At 26.2% G+C, this 19864-nt stretch overlaps 1 protein-coding gene across 3 annotated transcripts in view; it reads right to left on the minus strand.

The window, feature by feature from the left end:
* Nucleotides 1-19864, minus strand: part of LOC112681873 (calmodulin-binding transcription activator 1) — a 77567-nt gene that overhangs the window by 14160 nt on the left and 43543 nt on the right. For all 3 annotated transcript variants that reach the window (XM_025552207.1, XM_025552205.1, XM_025552206.1), the window contains exons 4-5: nucleotides 18851-18918; nucleotides 8687-8822 (exon numbers count right to left, since the gene is read on the minus strand). In XM_025552207.1, the coding sequence (XP_025407992.1) occupies nucleotides 8687-8822; nucleotides 18851-18918 (204 nt within the window). The remainder of the gene's footprint in view (nucleotides 1-8686; nucleotides 8823-18850; nucleotides 18919-19864) is intronic.

The raw sequence follows: 19864 nt of genomic DNA on the forward strand, positions 1-19864 counted from the left end.
TCGCGAAAGTCCGTCGCAAGAAAGTCCCGTAATTGGCGTCTTAGAAGTCACTGTACGTAAAATTAGAGGAATTTTAATTGGACACGGGTCGGCATACAAGAATGGGAATAATAATTGACAAACACGTGTTCGCAGCGGCTCGGAAAGCAAATTTTAAACTTGCCGTACCGTAACATATTATTAAATACGTGGACGGTACGCAGGTCGGTCCCGGAAAAAGTCCCTACAGACACACATTGCAGCCGCCTGGTGCCAGAAATAAGTTTGGATTTCGAGTTTTGAATCACCCGAGAAATTTAAGTGTTGTTTTGAGCGTAAAACACGATGTCCTCGTTCCATAATTTACTTGTTCAGTCGCTAACAAACCGAGAACACGAATCGCACGGAATTACGATCTTAAAGTATGTATTAACAATAATGTTATTGTTGTAAAATTGTGTGAACGTGTCGATTGACGGATGCGTTTCGATTGGTGATTCAAGCCACATCCAGGAATGTACGTTCATGTGTGCATGTGTATGTGCAAGGGGGGAGCTCAACTACAAACTATTCCTTCTTTACCCGAAGGGCAAGTGAGGCACGGTCTCATGGCCCTCGAATAAATGTGACTCCTGACCGACGAAAGCTCCGAAAAATATAGTTTATATCATTACGTTTTAACATATTTGAGTAACCTATATCAACTGAATATTTGACTGTCAGGCTTAAACAGTAAGTTATAATTTAAAAATAATATAAATAATTCCGTAATATAATAATGTCGTTGATATGTTTTAGAATAAAGAGATAAGTTTAAAAATACCGTTTCGAATTCCAAATGTTTATTATAATTTGGAAATTGGTGTGCAATGTGAAATAATAATCGTAGTGTTGCTCCTAAAAGGGCCCTTAAAGTCTATGTAATCAAGAGCTGCTGCATAGTCAAAAACGGCTTTGACTGAAAATTATAAGGTATTATATACATGTATTATGTATAATCCAAATAATTATTCTTGTGCCTGTGTTTTGAAAAATCGTAAAATCTATGAACTATCTTAAAATGCATTTAAGTAGTCAAATACAGTTTCTAATAATTAAAATACTTAACACGTATGTCAACAGGGCTGGTGAAAGGGTAGGGCAGAGAGGGCTAGAGCCCCGGGGCCCATATGTATATATATAGCCGACCCGTCACAGTTTCGCCCGTGATTGGTTGTTTATTTGGCCTTCGGACCATGATATGTAGAATTTTTTATTCAAATATTATTGTTTAATGTGATTGGTAAGTAAATATAAAAAAACGGTTAATGAAAACGGATTGAAAGTTTTCTAGCGTTATAAATGATAAAAATAAATACAGATAAAAAGAAATAATTTATGGTTGATAAAGAATTTGATTGAAGTTAATGAAGAAAAAAAAAAAAGAATTAAAATAAGAATTTTATAAGACTTCTGAGTATATGATGTTTTTTGTTATATTTCCTGTTGAAATCAAAATTATAAGATGATTCGGGTCCCCAGTTCGAGAAAATGCCACGTATAATTGCCTATGTGAAAAGCACTCTGTACGAAGATCTACACCAACGTACTTGAATGTTTGACCTTGCGCTTTGTTTATGGTAATGGCAAAAGAAACTTTAACCGGGAATTGAAGCCGTTTGAAAGAAAACGGCAAGTCAGAGGGAATCATGGGAATTCTTGGAATAAATGCAATTTCTCCTTTCGCTGGCCCTGCCTATCGTCTCAGCCTTTTATACAAAATTGTTTTATCATCTCACTCACCATAGCATAAGATGCGAGTTTGAATATTTTTATTGTACTAAAGTATGAACCTACAAGTAGTATGACTACCTTGGCAAAAAAGTGCAAGTAAAGGGGGCTTGGAACTAATCAGTCACAGGGTCCTCAAAAGTTTTCGACGGCCTTGTATGCCGAGTAGCAAAATCTGTGCGCATTAGGTATATTGTCTTTACATTTTTTCGAAAACCGAGGAGTCACTCCTTATCATTACTGTATTATACCTTTGATCATCAATATTTAATTTTTGGAATTTTTATTTTCGGTTTATCGTTTTACTGTGTAATGGTACTGCAGAATGTCATCTTGTCGTAGCCATACATAATATTGTATAACTGTACGCGAAAGTACAGAACGAAACTAAAGTGAAAAAAATGTATAAGCTTAAAATGCATGTATTATAATCAGGGATCATAAGTTCATGCATTTGCATATCAATCTTGCCAAATTGTATATAATACTAGATGATATAAGAACTTATTTCAAAGTACCACGATTAAATATATGAAGTTTTATTTTGCATGTTTTTCCATATTTAGAGATTTTTTATCTATTTGACATATTTATTTATAATAATAATATTCATATTATTTATAATTTTGACATTCTTTTTCATATTATTATATTAATGTGCATTTTTTTTTATGAAAATACTATGAAAGAATAAATTTTAGACAAAAAAAGAAAAATGCGATCGTTTATAATTTTTCATTATATAATATTTTAGAAATTCGGTCGCAACATAAAATGATAAAAAATTAAATTATAGTGGTCATTACTTTATTCAGTTTATCAGTGTTTTGGTACAAATGGAAAATGTATATAAAATATAGAAATTGTCATAAGACAAATCTTTTGGATACTCGTACTTTAAAAGTTAAAGAATTCATTCATGGAATATGGAAACTTTTTCAGTTGTTATTGTGATGTGTGTACGCGTATTTTTGTTTTACAATATCTAACAATAATAATTTATATAAAACTACAAAAAAAAAAAATTAAATGAAAATTCTTGTCAATTCAAAAATGTTTGAACTTTTTTTTAATGCGCAAGTTTTAATTTTGTTTTAGAATTTTAGTGCATATAAATGCATATTTTTTTAAATTTTTAAGACTTATTTCAATAGAAAATTTATCAATTTTTAGTGCATATGTGCATGCTTATTTAGGTTTTACTTAAGGTATGAACTCACGAGCCCTGATTATAATGATATACGTAGACAAGGATCAAAATTACTTGTGGGAGAGGGATTCGTAAGCGTGCATTCCTGACCCGCCTCTGAAAGTCGGACGAATGTGGGGGATAATGACAGTGGCCAATACGGGGAAATATTATGCATTTTCCGTATGTTCTATATCAAATTGTGTTCCGTGGAGCCCTTAGGGCTATGTTCGATTAAACATAAAATATTAAACATTATAGCAATCATTGATCGTAATTTAAAACAACGAGCATACATACATTTTAACAAGCCTCCATCAAATCAAATATAATTAACCGATACGTGTACAAATCATTTTGAAATCTCGATAAAAAAATATAATTGTTTGATTTTAGATAATACGCATTCCAATTCCAGGCATTACCTGGCTGGGTACATTGTACATAAATAATAATATTACGGTGGTTCTATTCGGCAAAAACAAAAAAAACATCGCATACATTGACATGACCCAAATTTACCTGCTACTTAATTTGCCTAATTCCTACTCCTTAAAAAAGATCAACTAGAACTCTCATATACATATACATATACATTATATATACATTATATTGTATACAAATATTATATATTATATCTCATATACATTATATTGTTTAGAGTTTCCTCCCGTGTACACATCATGTGTAATATGCTTGGTAGAAAACGGACAAACAAATCATGAAATATTCCTAGAAATAGAAAACACTGCTTAAGAAAAGTCTCTGTGGCAGGAAAAACTTTGGGAATCGCTGTTCCATACGAAAACAGAACAATAGTAATAATATTATTATTATAAACAACGTGGACGGGAAACATCTTACTGCTGTCCCCGTTCGACGTCCGACTGTCTGGTCGTCCATCTGCACGTACTGCACGGGTTGGGATAAAACTGCTGCAGGTAGTGACGTGCACTCGGGGCAGTGGTTAGGGTTGCCCGCGGCGGGGATGCACATGTCTATGGTAAAAACGTTGTCGGCACATTTGCATTTTCCTCCAAGATGCTTGGCATGGATCACATGAACAATGCAAAAGTTATTTTCCATTCGATGTACGCTGCTCGTACATTGTGGACTTGGAAATATGTATTTGTTATTACGATATCACTAAAACTCTTATACCACGTGTAAATATTATTTTTATATACGCTGATCGACGACGAAAACGAAATTATAAGTAACTGTATTATTCTGCACTTCGTTCAAGCGATTTAACGATATGAAATCTTCTGTTTAGAGACATAAACAACAGACAAACGAGATATTCATGCACGAGTAGGGTCCGGAAAATTCGTAAACTTTGCGGTGGAAGTTCATTATTTTCGAGGAAGAATCATATTTCTATCGATTATCGAAAATGATGTAAACATTTTTACAGTCTTATTATTATCGTAGCCGAGATGGTTCCACACATACAAAGTTTAACTATCTAGTAATTATAAATGTAGTTATTTTTATTAAGAAAATAACAAGTCTTATTGAATTAAAAACTTAAAAAAAAATGATTGCATTTCGCAATGAATATTATAGGTCAGTGAAACATGGAGTAGAACATTATGTGTTAGCAACCATTGGATTTGACTATGACGTGAGATAATTTTGAACACTGGTTATTTAAACGAAGGTCCGTGTACGTCAAGTTGCGAAAATCCAAATAAAAAAACTTTTCAGATATTTCAGAAGTGTAGAGGAAAATCTATGAAGCTTATAGGTTGTCTAAAAAAGTCGTTTATTTTTTATGAAACAAATAAAATAAAATAGAGATGGAATTTCTATTTCGATATTATAATATAATAGAATAATATTCATTGGATCATAGTAAATGCAGAAGGAATCCTTTCACATAAGCCAGGAGATTTGGTAAAACTTTTAGTTAATCGAAAGCAATTTTGTAATATTTTTATTATTTTGGCACGATTTACAATATAGTATAATATAGTACAGTGGGATTGCTTTTGTGTTTTAATTTTCAGATTTCATTTAACTATCTTTGATCAGAATTTTGGTACTCGGGTTTGAGCAAATTTAATTGGCAAATGAAAAGTATGAATTCCACAATCTAAAATTATAAATCATATGTAAGAAAAAATTAATATTGAAATTTATAAGGTTTCAATGAATATATTTACCTATTTCAGTAAGTTAAATATTATCATAATGTTACGAAAATTAATTCTCCCAAATATAAATATTAATTAATTTATTAATTATTATTAATTCTTAATCTAATTTTTAGTACCAAGATTATTTCAGTTTTTCAAGTACCTACAGTAAATCATCCGACATATACAAGTTATGCGTTTTTGTGATTTTTTGTCTCTATTATGCTCAAAAAATAATATTAGCAATAAACGGTTTGAAATATCAAATTTTAGAAAAATTAGAAGCTACAAACGAATCGTGTTTATATATTAGTTAGTATTTTTATACTCACTTAATACAGAAAATAAAAATAAAATTCAAAAGAAATGATTACTATTTTGTAATTAAAATCTAGGGATTGTACCTATAGGTAAGACGACCAGCAAAACTTTTCTTAACAAAAAATATCCACGATAATAATCTGTTCTTTTCTATTGTCCGTTTGTTATTTTCTTGCACATTTCTGGACAATAATATCGACTGTGAGACGTAATTTATGATGACGTTTTTGCGCGTTAAAAAAGAAAAAATAATAAAGAAAAAACAATAATTACACCACCAACATGTTAAAACATTTAGAGAAAATACAATTAGAACCGAAAATGAAACCACTGCAACAGGATAATGTTGATAGTACTTGATATAAAATGCCAAACTGATATTTGAGCATTTGATTATACTTGAAATATCATCAATAATATCATAGGTCTAGTATCTTGTAAATGTGCAATAGTATTCAAAAATCAAATAATCAGTAGACGTATAAATGGATTATACATTTTAAAGCAAAAGTAATAATTTTCCAGAGTTATAAAATTATCTGTGTCATATGATTTTATAAAAACTAATTCAAATAGTGCGATTAGGTGAAAATGTTATAATTGTATTTAGAGTCATTATCGGATTAAAAAGATCAAATCCATCATAAAATAATACTCGTATATTTTTACCACATACATTCTCGAGATATTGGATTTGTTTAGAAATATAATGTTTATGTAAACCGTTTAAAATTCAGGCAACACTAAAAATTTATCAAGTGAGAGGAAACAGCTCTTAATTCAGTAGGTCGTTTCGATACGGCGATAAGTTATCACGTTGAATTATGTTTTTGGTAAATTTTGAAATTTATGAGCTCTCATTGTCATTTAACTCCACCGTGAAACTTTACTGTATTTCATGTAAACTCTCTTAATATCCAAGGAAACAATTTATGTTTGAAGTAATTAAATTCAATTTTTGTAATTTTATTTTTAATTATTAATAAAGTAGACCTATTTAAATGATTTATTTCTGAAGTTTTCAATTATTGTTACTTTTTTTTCGTACAACTTATTTATAAGAATACCTTAATATTTTTTTAAACTTTGTTTATCATATAAAATAATATTCTGATATAACAATTATATATTGATTTTTTTTTTATAATATTTTATATTATATTATATCCATTAGTTTTAATTATTTCATCAATGATGAATTACAGAACATTATTTTTGTATACATTTTGTTTATAGTGCAATTATAAGTATACATAAATTATCAAATATTTTACCTAAATTAAATCGAGAAAGTATTTGTAAATGAGAGAATATATATTATTTTTTATGTAAAGGTCATCTTAGATAATATGTTAAATTAGTCGTTCACGGGAGTAAAATATGAATTATTACACATTATTAAACTTACCTCTTTATCTACTAAAATATTGGCAATATTTGTTTTTTGTATCAAGTATTGGATATATTATGTATTGTTGCTCCATCATATTACGAGTAATATGACTTAATTACAAAAAAAAAAAAAAAAAAAATGGTCACAATAATAATAAAATATATTTCAATAGAAAAACGAACGTTGTTTGGAATTAAAATGAATATGCGTTTGAACTGAATACGAAATTAGCATTATAATACTCAAATCCAAATTGATATTATATCTGTTGATGTTTAAACTTTTATATGCTATTGTATTTAAAAAATCCTCTCTAAAAAGGCATTATTAAACTGAAACTTGGTATTGAGTTTTAGATTAATTACTTCATAATACTGTTAATTAATTCTATTAATTATTCTGTTTTTTGCATATTTATATGTTTTAAGAACTTGCAATGGAAATTTTGATCACTATGAAGTGTATATGAGTATTACTATGGGAAATTCGTTGATACAAAAAACATTTGATTCTTAACGACGACACAGTGCCTAGAATTCATCATATTTAAAAAGGTTTTCTTTTTTTTAAATGCCAACGACGATAAATAACGTTTGACTACTGTCAACATACGTCTTTGGGTCTTTAGACGTTGTCGTTTCTTATTGCAATCAAAGTTGTATTATTTATTCTACAACTCCGACTCCACCGAACATGTGTATTTTCCATGCTAAAAATAATTTATAAGTCCAGTAGGAATATGATTGTGCATTTAATATGATGAGAATCGTGCGGGGTGCGATGACGGTATATTGGTTCTAGTACGTCACCAGTGACTTGACGTATTCGCGGTGAGTAAAAAAAAAAAAATTGTCCATCGTACACAACCCTACGGGTATTGATATTTCGGAGTGTTTACGAATTCATAAAATGTAAAATATTTATACCGATGAATAACATTGAGAAATTCTGTGTGGAAATGAATACAAAACGAAACCTAAAAAATGCTAAATAGTAATGACAAATGCCGAGATTTGCTTGCGTGCGCGTGTGTGATTTACGAGTATATTAAGTTTACGTTAAAACCAAAGCGTCTGTATAGGTACACCTGCAACGAAAATCACTACGGTTATACTGCTCATTTATATATTTATATATATAAATATATATATATATACATAAATAGTATATTACTATTGATTTAAGACTTTGAATTAACTTCTCGGGTAATTGGAAAACTCTAAAGCCACATACTTATAGACAATCAAAAGTTAATTGTCCGCGAAGAAAATAGGACGATAACCCAATTTTATGATTGTCATTACATTTTCACCGAGTTTAGAATAACAGTGACTATTATTATTATTAGTATTATATATAATCTTTAAATATTATGTGATATAAAAAAAAAATAATGATAACAATAATAGTGATAGTTACTTTTTATAATAAGGATTTCGAACTGAAATGATAACTTTATTGGATTTATTTTTCAACCCACGCGTTTCGTTAATAAAATACATAGATCGATTTTTGTTTTTATTATTTTTATACATTAACACATTGCTCTAGAATTCTAATAGCTTTGAATAGAAAATATTACATTTTCTTAACAACTTGAAACAGTAAATCTTTTGAGAATCTAATAGACGTACGAGTATAATTATGTGTTATTGATTTTTCAATAGTTAAAGACATCTTAATTTTTTTTTTTAATTTTCTCGAGATTCAAATTATAAAAAATACACTGTTCAGTATTATACTTCAGAAAAAATGGCTATTAATGTATATACGTACGAGTATGTATGTCTCGTATTTCTATTTTGTATCTTATTATTGAACAATATATATGAGAATTTTTTATATTTTGTTTAAACTAATTGAAATGGTATACAAAACTTATATCATACTAACCTCGGTTCCTTGAACTTTCAACTTCATATGGTCCTCACGGGTAGTCTTGCCATCTTTTCTTTTTTTCCAACAATAACCGTCGCGTCGGTACCGCACTTTTTTTCTGCTGTACAACAACATCGAACCACTTTTGGGCCTAAAATATGGACACAATTCTAAAGCGTGTGGATGGAAAAACATCCTTAATTAAACAACTAAAGCGTGTTATACTTATAAAACGAACAAATATTATTACATATACATACTACATACTAGTATATTATAATATCATAGATATACATATGGTTAGTTTTATTACATTACTTTAACTAAGTTGGAATAATTTTCTTATTCACATACGAGTATATTCATTATTTATTAACGACCCTTCATCACACTGTATAACTACGTTACTGGATATTAATAATGCTACTTTACCACCGAACTGAGTTTGCTGCACTACCTATACTTGTATAAATTAACGTTGAACAATAAAAAGCATTTAAAATAATATTTGTGTCCTTTGAAAATTATAATTCAATTTGTATAAATATAATATAACTAGGTTTGTAAAAAAAAATCAATGATTTTAGCATTGGTTGCATGACATGAATATAGAGTATTTTATCCGAATTTTTTAACGTGTGTACATATTTTAATTGTAACAGTTATTAAAATTAAATTTTAAAGTTCGATGTTTATAAATTTAATTATAATATACCTATGTAAAAACTATCTTAAATATAATACAATACATTATTTTAGAGATTTTAATTGTTACGTAAAATACAGATATATATATATACACATTAATTTGAATAGCAAGTTCGATTTGAAAATAAAATAAATAAAAAGGGATGGTGTAGGGTATTGAGAAACTATCGAAACAAAAAGTGTCGCTAAGACGAATTATATATAAATAAATGAATTAAATAGCAACGAACTGTTGACAGGACTAAAAGCATGAAAATGTTTACGGACAAAAGACGAAATGCCAGAAAGTAATAAAAGGAAATAATAGAAATACAGAAGGATGAATTAGTAAGACACTTGAATGTGAATTCGTTCGGAAGCCAACGTCAACTGTCGACTAGAGGAAAGGATTACAGGAAGATTCGTTTTCTATGATTGAGGGCGTTTACTAAAACTTTGAGATATCAAAGTAATGAATAATATAAAAGACTTCATAAATCAATTATGAAATATATTTTGTTTTATTCTTTGTGTTTAAAAAATCACCGAGAAGAAGTAATTTAATACCATATCACATTAATTCTGTTAGTTCCTATAATAAGATATTAAAGATTTCATTAATACTTGGCTGAGTTTAAATTATTTTATACAAAGCAAAATATAATAATCCTTCAGAAAACCTTTTTGCAATTACTTACTTTCGCAACGTCGTGTTCCATAAAGAATTATTATAGGATTTAATAATTATTTCCTAGAACTAATGTATTATATTATTATTTGTATTACATTTTAAACTGATTATGACAGGTACGAATTCATTTAATTAATTGTTCAATAAGTTTATAAACTAAATACTATAAATAAACATTAGACAGTTTTACATTTATTTAGTTTAAAAATGAAATATACTAAAATTGTTGAATAAAATGTCGTCACTTATCTCGTTTCTCTCACATCAGTGCAGTAGCAATTATGTTAGTCATATTATATTTAAAATCAATAAAATAAAATTTAAACTAAAAAAATGGTTTTTAGTAATAACTTATTATTAAGTAAAAATGGGTTGCTAGTGTTTTAAAAACAAAATATTGCCATTGTTGAAAATCACAGTTAGTTGTATGTTATGATTTATTATTATTATTATTATTGTATTGCAATTATCTTAGTGTTGAATTAGAATTAATTAAGCAAATAATTGATCAGCAAATTTCCTGTTTTAATTTTTATTAATTAAATATTTTTATAATCATAACTAATAACGTCCAATATGCAATTTCTATCTCAAAATAATTATTTTATGGTAAATTTATCGAAGACATTACTGATTTTTTCCATAAGATTGTTTGTCTTAATAATTTCCATTATTATTTATTGTATATAATAAATAATATATAATAAATATATAATGAATATATATATATATAACTATACCTATACAATAAATAAGGATTTTTATGAATGAATTCATTAAGATACATCTTTTGTATTTATCAATTTTCGTAATCAATTTAGAGGTTTTAGTTTTGAAGTATTTTCTCTGCAGTTATAAAACATTTCTTGTTCGTTTTGTTTTGATGCAATAACTATCCATAAGGTGATGTATTTTGAGACTTAAAAATAGAACGATATTTATTCCAGAATTATTATGAAATCGTGAAGTAAGTAAACTGTGTTTAAATACCTCGAAATGTTGACATCTTAACAAACAGTACACAAAAAATTTGTGTATGTACGGAGAGTAAGCGAATAAATATTTTAGATTTGAAGAAGTCCTCAGGCTTTCGTAAATTACCGCTGGTTTATTAGTTAATGAATCATTTATAATGAAACGAAACTTGGAAACTTCCTTCTGGTTTTTTTTAAATAGTAAAATCTAAGGTAGGTATTAAAAAAATCTACTCGAATTTGTACAACTTTTTCAAAGAGTCCTCTGTTTCGTTCACAAAATTACTGGCACTTAAAATGTTTCTGGTGTTCTAAAAGTAAAAAAAAAAAAAAACTAGTCGCCAGAGGTTTCTGTAAATGATCTCTGCTTCTAGATCACCGTTATAGTACTCTTTCGAGTAGTTTCTTGACGGGTGACAATTTAATTATTTATTCTTCGTTTATTCAAAAACTTTTCAATCGCGAGTGAAAGGCTGCGAAAACATCAACTTCATTTGCAAACTTTGAAATTAAAGTTTTTTTTTCGCGCTCTTTTGCAAAACAAGTCAACAACACTCTATTGTTAGTTATTCACGGGGAGTGGAATAAAAAAAATAAGCACATAACCCTTAAAGTCATTAAAGAAAACCTCCAGGTCAGGTTCTTCTAAATAGTTTTTTGTATAATCTATGCGCTGAATAATTATGTTATGTTTGACTTACAAGTTAAAATTTATACCATTTTTTTTTTTTTTTTTTTTTTATAAAACTATTTAAAAAACGTTTGATTCGGAATCGAGTGAAAACCATTTAATACACTATGACATAAATATTATACATACATAATTACATTATACTATTACTGTTGGTATTTAAATAAATAAAAAAGTAAATCATAACATTAGATTAATCACGACAATCTACAATCAAATAATTTACTGTTAAAGAATTTGACATTTGAATCAAGGCTATGAAACCTAGTGTGACGTAAAATCAGTATTAATCCATTTTAATAATTTTAAATCGAAATTTACCTAAGCCTATAATTACAAATATATTAAGATCTTAAATATAACCAGAACAATGAAATAAAAATCACGTAATACGTCAATTAATATTCCCATTAGGATTTGAAGTTTTAATGAATATTGAAATTAGAAGTCGTTTAAATATTTGTATACCTAAATAATTATAATGTTATGTATACAATTATATGTTATTGATTAAAACTTAAAAATTTAAATAGCAAATTTTATAATTAAATGTTTACTATAATGCAAATTACTCGTTAAATATGAGAGCAAAAACGTACTTGGTTTTTTTGCTTTTTAAAAAGAAAAAATTGGATATTGCTATTGTGATTTATTCGTATATAAGTTGAAGTAAAGAGATAACTCATTTAATTAAAAAATATTGTTTGATTAATTATATTGTTGAATTAATTCTTAAAAATAAAATGATTATTAATTTGACTGGTAGGTGGTGAAAAAAAAAATGAAAATTACTACATAGTCATTGAAATAATTTAAAAATGTATAATTATGCATTAAAAATCTATTAAAGAAAAATGTTTATTAGTATATAGATATTCTTATTTATCATGAAAGCTGTATAGCTGTGTATTATTATTATTATTATTAAGCCAAATAAATCTTCGATTTTATTTCTTCTACCCATTTTGTATCACATTGTTAAAAATATACATAAGTAACTATGATAGATAAAATTATAGTTCATTAAATTATAAATAAAATAAAAATTACATTGATTTATGTTGGTACACAATTAGCGTATATTAAAATAATTAAAAATGACATCTAACTTTTAATGATTTAATTTTGTCCTCATCATATGATATAATCTTTTGAATTCTAAACGTTTGATACTTGTGCATTTCATACTATGAATTTTGTTATTTTTAACTTTCTATTTGCATGTGTCATGTCAAATTGTTGAAATCATGTTTTAAAAATCACTTCAATTATTATTCGATTTATGATGTCTTGTGCATTTGGATTTCTGTTTACGAAGTCATTCCAACGTACAGCGATAAATGTTATTGAAATAAAAAAAAACCATCCAACAATAGCTAAAATATAAAGAGTAATATTTAAAATATTTTTAATCATTTTGTTTCACTAAGAAATTTAATAGTATAAATATGTTTAAAAATTAAACACAATTTAATGTCATTTTTGTTGTTATTTTTTATTTGTTAAAAATAACAAGCCAGTGAAATTTTTCTTTTTTTAAACTTTTTTTATTTACACTCAAAGAGACTTATGTATATTTTAAATAAAAAATTAAATAAATAAAACTTTTAAAAAAAAATTTGAAAGTGATAGTAATCGTTCGACTCAATTGTTTATTAATTGGAGCTTATACATCTTGCAAGGACGATTAGTCTTATGAATTGAATATTAAGTATCAACAAAATATACCGCTGTAAATTTTCAATTGACAAACCAATTGAAATTAAGAAAATTGACCGATTACAGAATTGTTTAAACTTAAAGACTATGTTAGAAAATTATAAAATATGTAATTTTATCTACAAGCTTTAAGTTAAATTTCGATCTGTATATATTCACAAAATCAAAAAATTATTAAGTAAAACATACTCAAAGTACTATAATAAGTACATTACAATAATTATTAAGCATATGGTCGAAAATCAATAAATTGTATTACATCCAAGAGGAAAAATGTGTTATAAGTAGTTTAGATCAGATAATTTTTAGAGTGCTGATTTGTTTGTTTATCTGAACGTTAATTCTCTTATGTAAAATATAATTGTCTTAAATGTTTTACAAATATTACGAAAAGCGTGATTATTTTCGATCGGACGAAAGATTCAGTCATCGCAATGCCGTGTTCTTTATGATATGGACCATCTGCTTCTACCTGTTTGTCTATTTACATTCCTATGAGGTTATTTTAGCTTGAGTGAGCATGCAGAAACACAGAAGTACTTATCATCAAAAATCATTGTTAGCAGAACTGAAGCATTAAAAACAAATTTATGAATTTGGTTTATTTTAGTTAAAATCCAACTATGACACATATGTTTGACTGAAAATCGTATCGATGTATGCCCACAAACAAATTTTGATGGAAGTCTAGAGAAACCACATAAAATAGAGACGAACGCAAGGAAGTGGATGGAAGATCTGGAAATAAGATTGTAATTTAGTGATTTAACAAGTTACCAAGTCACAGTATTTGTTTATAATTATCTTATAGTTTATTTAATATCTTTATCATTTTTATTATAAGGCTACTATATTTTAATCCGATAATGGCATATGGAAAATAAATAATATAAATATAAAAAAAAAAAAGTTGAATAAATAAATAAATAATAACAACTTGCAGGAATACAATATTGAAGTTGCATATGAAATTAGATCACATGTACGAGTAGTTTTATTTTTTATTTTTATAAGCTCCACATCAATAGTTTAAAATATTCCAATACAATTTTGTTTTTTGTTTTTTAAGTTGTCATCTCAGCATTTTTATTAAAAGTATCTATAAATATCAAGTGCAAAATTTATCAGATTCTTTTATCAAATGTTTAGAAAATTATTGCATTTTCAAAAACAATATAACTTTTGGTATATTGCGCTAAAAAACAAATTCGATTGCTTATAACTGAAAAACTAACAATTTTGTTTCTTCGTTTTTTTTTAAAAATATTTTAAATAAAATATTTTCAATATTACAGAAGTGGAAAATTATTGTTACTAAAATCAGTATATTTATCAAATTTGTTTCAAAAATTGTTAATGAAAAAATGTACATAAACTTAATTGAAGATAATATCCAAAGGAGTTTAAATAAAGATTATAACTTGGTAGGTAGGTATTAGTCTTTATATAATATATATATATATATATATATATATATAATATGCAGCACGTTTAGCGTTTAAAATTGTATTCTTCACGCAATAAATGTTATTTAAAACTACTCCATAATAAATGTAATCGCTAAAGCATATTATTTTATTCAACTTGTAGTTGACAAAAATTATGTACATTAAGTATTTACGAAATTGGATACATCGCATGACCTCTGTTGTAGTCTAATGGAAATATATTACAATGACACTTAATTTCAAAAACTAACGATTATATGACTAATATTTTAGGTTAGAGGCTAATTTAAAAATAAAATAATTAACTATTGGTAGATTTGTTTGAATCGTCACCTTAAATTTCTTTAAATAAGTCATAAAAATTATCCTAACTTCTCTGATTAGTATGAATAACTACCATCAAATCAGTTCACTTATAATAGCTAAACTAATTTGCCGAAATAGTGTTCGCTTTAAATATTTTAAAATTAAATAGAATCAAGATGTTAAATTATAATTGTAGGACTAAGTATAGAACTTTAAACATTACTAGTGTTTTCAAATTATTCTTATTCTTTGTCTTTAAACACATATATTGTTTTATATTAAATATGTTTTTTTTTATGTATAGATTTAAATTTTATGGGACTATTTGTTTATGTGCCATTTATTAAAACAATGGATGAATACAATTTAGAAGAGATTCAGTTTAAATATATTTTAGAAATATTTTGTGATACAGAAAATCTGCTAAAACAGTAAAAACTTAAATTCAGAAGAGAGCTTTAGTAAAAGTTTTAAAAGGCACTCTTGGCGGACTGATGTAAATTGCAAACGTATATTGTATATACACAAATATATACAAGCACACACACACACACATACACACACTGTCATCCACAAAGAACAGTCCCGACAAAGTGATTTATGTATACCACACATATAATAAAATATTTTCAGTTGGCGGAATAATGGTAAAAGCTCATCCTGAAAAAATTCTATTTATTTATTTATTTTTTAGTTTTTTGGCCAGATTTACAAAATATCCTTAGAGTCTTAGATTACATAAGGTTTCATTTGTACACAAGCTATTTAACATATATTTTCAACAAATAAATAACACTTCATTCAGTTTTTTATAATTTATTTTAACATATAATACAAGGAAAAATGACACGTCAAAATTCAATCAAATATCCTGTCATTTTCTTCGCTGCTTATATAAAAACAAAATTATAATAATGACAAGAAAGAGAATACCTAGATAGCAAGATATAACAAGAAAATATACATTATAGAAGTAAAATAAGTGTATACACATAATATATATTGAGTTATACACCATAAAAGTAGTACGACGCTGTGCATTAATACCAGTATATAAATTAAAAAAGAAAAGAAAGAAATTCTTGAGCCAATAAAATTAGGGATCCTTAAAACTGTAATATACTATATTCTCCTTTGGCGTTTCTCCTCCCACTCTTTTAAAAAATACTTAGTTTAATTTTGTATTTTATAAATTTAAATTTATAATGAAATCTCCAATTAATTAAATTAATACAATAAATCCTTTTTTGAAATTATAATTAAATTATACTTTTTAAATACATGAATAATTAAAAAATATAGTTTGTTCTTGTTAAAAAAAAATAATTTCGCAAATTATATGTACCTTACCACCCATACAGCCTTATTTTAATGAAAATAATTAGTAAAGGTGCTCCTTAAATTTAAATATATTGTACAGGAGCTCTATCCCTTTATGCTCTCTCTACCAATTCGACCACTGATTACAATTACACAACATTATTTAGTTAAGGATAATATAATTTTACACAATTAACCAGGTCAAATATCAAAAAAATTATAAACAATATCATTAAGCTCTATCTTAATCTAATATGATTCATGGACGCTCATCATAACTTATCAGCAGACTAAATTCAATTATATACAATTTAAATCATTCTAAACCATCTCCAACACTCATATTATTGTAAGGTTGTTCCGTATACATACTTAGGTAGTTATAATATACTATAAAAATACAGTATACATTATGTGATGAAAAAAAAATGTTGGAAACCCTAGTACTCAATCGATTCAAATCAAGTACTCACGTATTAAGTGCTATAATAGTCTGAAAATATGACCTTTTACGTGATATTGTTGGATTACCTATTTTAAAATGGTTCTGTTATTTTGAAATGTATTATACGTAGGTAATCTGAAGATTGTAATACAGGATAATATATACATTTGCATGTAGGCTCTTTTCAATTTACTATTTAATTTATTTTCGCTACTTAAACTCGTGCATTGTATTTTCAATTTATGGAGGATTTAATACAAACGGTTGATAAAATATAAAGAAATATTTCATGCAAACAAATGTATTGATAACTGATCAATATATGGTACAATATTATTTGTACAATATTTAACAGTAAAATTATACAATTTTATGCACATAAAATACCTATTATTACATTTTTATTCAAGGTCTAACAAGAGTGTGTCATTTCAATATTTGCCGAGGATGACCATGATAATGACCGGCACAATAATAATAAAATGTTAAATTTTATTAAAAAAAAGCCTTTGATAAGTTATCAAACTATTACTGATTATTGTTTAGTAATTTTTACTAAGCAAACTACATTTGTTTTTGTTAGCATATTTTAACATATAAATGTTAGGTTTTATATCGGTTAACTGTACGCTAAAAAATTTAAATATTAAAATACCAATAATATTAATAACAATATGCGAATTAAATATATATTAAACACCATAGTTTCAAAGCAATTATAAGCGACAGGAATTTTTATTTTTGTAATAATTGTTGTGTATTAAAATCAAAATAAATCAATAGCCATGATATACATGCGTAATATGTTCAATTGAAATATAAAATAATTAAAGCATCTAACATTAGTAGTTTTAGAATTTCAGTGGGTAACGTCGATTTTTCATGTTTGTAAAAGCTTCTAGTGTTGCATTTAAATTTACTATTGATGTTTTATCACTTTCTACAGAAATAACAAATAAATCATTCAGACGATCATTAATCATAGTTAGAATTAAGTATGATTTTATTCGTTTAAGTGATAAAAGAAACCGTTCATTAGATGCTGTGGAAACGTGTAGTCATAAGGATGGTGATTATTTTTAATGTTTCAGATTAACTTTTAAGTAGTGGGAGTAATGTTTTTGAAATATAATAAAGAACCATTATCATTGTTATTATTTAAAATACCTGAAAGTAATTCTTTGCCTCTAAGAAATTCAATTTTAAGTTTGATTATATAATATTAAAGTGCTCATAATTTTGTAAAAAACCATCAAGAAATAGGCAATTTACGAGAAAATTAAAATGTTCAGGGATAAAGGAAAGAAAAACGTTGCTAGTTTAAAAGATTTTGTTATCTATGACATTGAAGCTTCTATATATAGTTCATTCAAAAATCAAAAAAATATTTATCACACAGAAATTTAAAAATTTCAAGATATAGGTATTTTTGCAGACTAACTGCTAAAAAATAATTATATTTAAGTCTTTGATGAACTTTGAAAAATTTGCTTTAAACACTTGATCAATTGTTTTTTTCTAAGTACAATACTAGAAGATTTTTATTCAAACTAATCTTTATTTGATTATTTTTTTTAATTTATATTAATACCGTTAATATTATTATTATTTCATTATTTTAATGAATTTTTACGATCATTTTATAAGTTATAGTAGATTACTAATAAGATATTAAAATCAATCTCAAGTCTTAACTCTTTATGATTTGTATTTACTATGTTGAAATGTTGTATCACGGCCCTTTATGTGGACCCGGTAGCCGACTCATAAATACTTTCAAATTTTAGGATTAAGAAAATGCATATTTCTGTCCTCCTTTCCAAATTATACCCCTTTTCAAGAATTATGATTTGCATATAAATCATAAAAAATGTATTTTATTACGAGGTAGAACTTACCTTATTTTTACTTCTTTCGATTGCCATTCGTTATGTCTTTCAAAATTGATTAATATAGCCGCTATTTCCTAGAAATATTAAACAAAATTAAACAGATTTGTTGGTTTATTAGGTTAGTACACCACAAATATATCAGAAACAGTTAAGCAATTGTTTTTATCTCTTTGTGGTTTATTAACCAAATGTTAAACGAAAAAACAGATGGATGATAGAAGATAGAAAAGTTACAGGTTTTATTGACTTTTAAATTCTAATTTGTTAAAATAAATATGGATCCAAACATAGTTTTTGATCTCTGTTAATTAGAAGGTAATAATAAACTTTAATGATTTATGTGTTTTGTTCATAATAGTTTTAGGTAGTTTTAATATAAAGATAAATATTAAGTTTTGTTGGAAAGTTGTTAGTTTTTGTAAATATTATTTATCAATAAAAACACTGAATACTTAATTCGGGGTTTAAATTTATCATAATTAAAATCGTGTCCTTTTTCTTTTAAATGAATCTTTGATTTACTTGTGTACATAGGTTTTATATTAATTATGTACTCATTTTCTACACTTTCGTGAAAATCTTAAAGTTTTATAGAGGTTATAATAACCTAATGATATAATATTTAATTGATTGTATTCTGAATTATTTTGATCCGATATTTAAAATTGTACTATGAAAGTATTAGGTAATACGATATGTATATATTATTATAATATATTGTATATTCTGAATAGCGACATTTTTCAACTTAAAAACCAGCTAAAGTATTCTTTATAATAAACCTATTGGTGTCTGTAATAATCCTTTAATTCTTTTTATTGGATTTTGTTGAGCTTTGTATTATTATTATTTAGTAAAGTGTAAGTTTTACTTTTCAATGAATATAAAATTTCTTAATATGTATACGTATTAAAATGACCGATCTTAATAGTAATATACAGTAAAATGTTGAACATTTATGCTAGTATTTATATTAATCATAATAATTTAAAAAATAAATTGTTTTCCTTTAAAACAAAT

Source organism: Sipha flava, unplaced genomic scaffold (assembly GCF_003268045.1).
Source record: "Sipha flava isolate LNK unplaced genomic scaffold, YSA_version1 198_pilon_pilon, whole genome shotgun sequence".
NCBI lineage: Eukaryota > Metazoa > Arthropoda > Insecta > Hemiptera > Aphididae > Sipha > Sipha flava.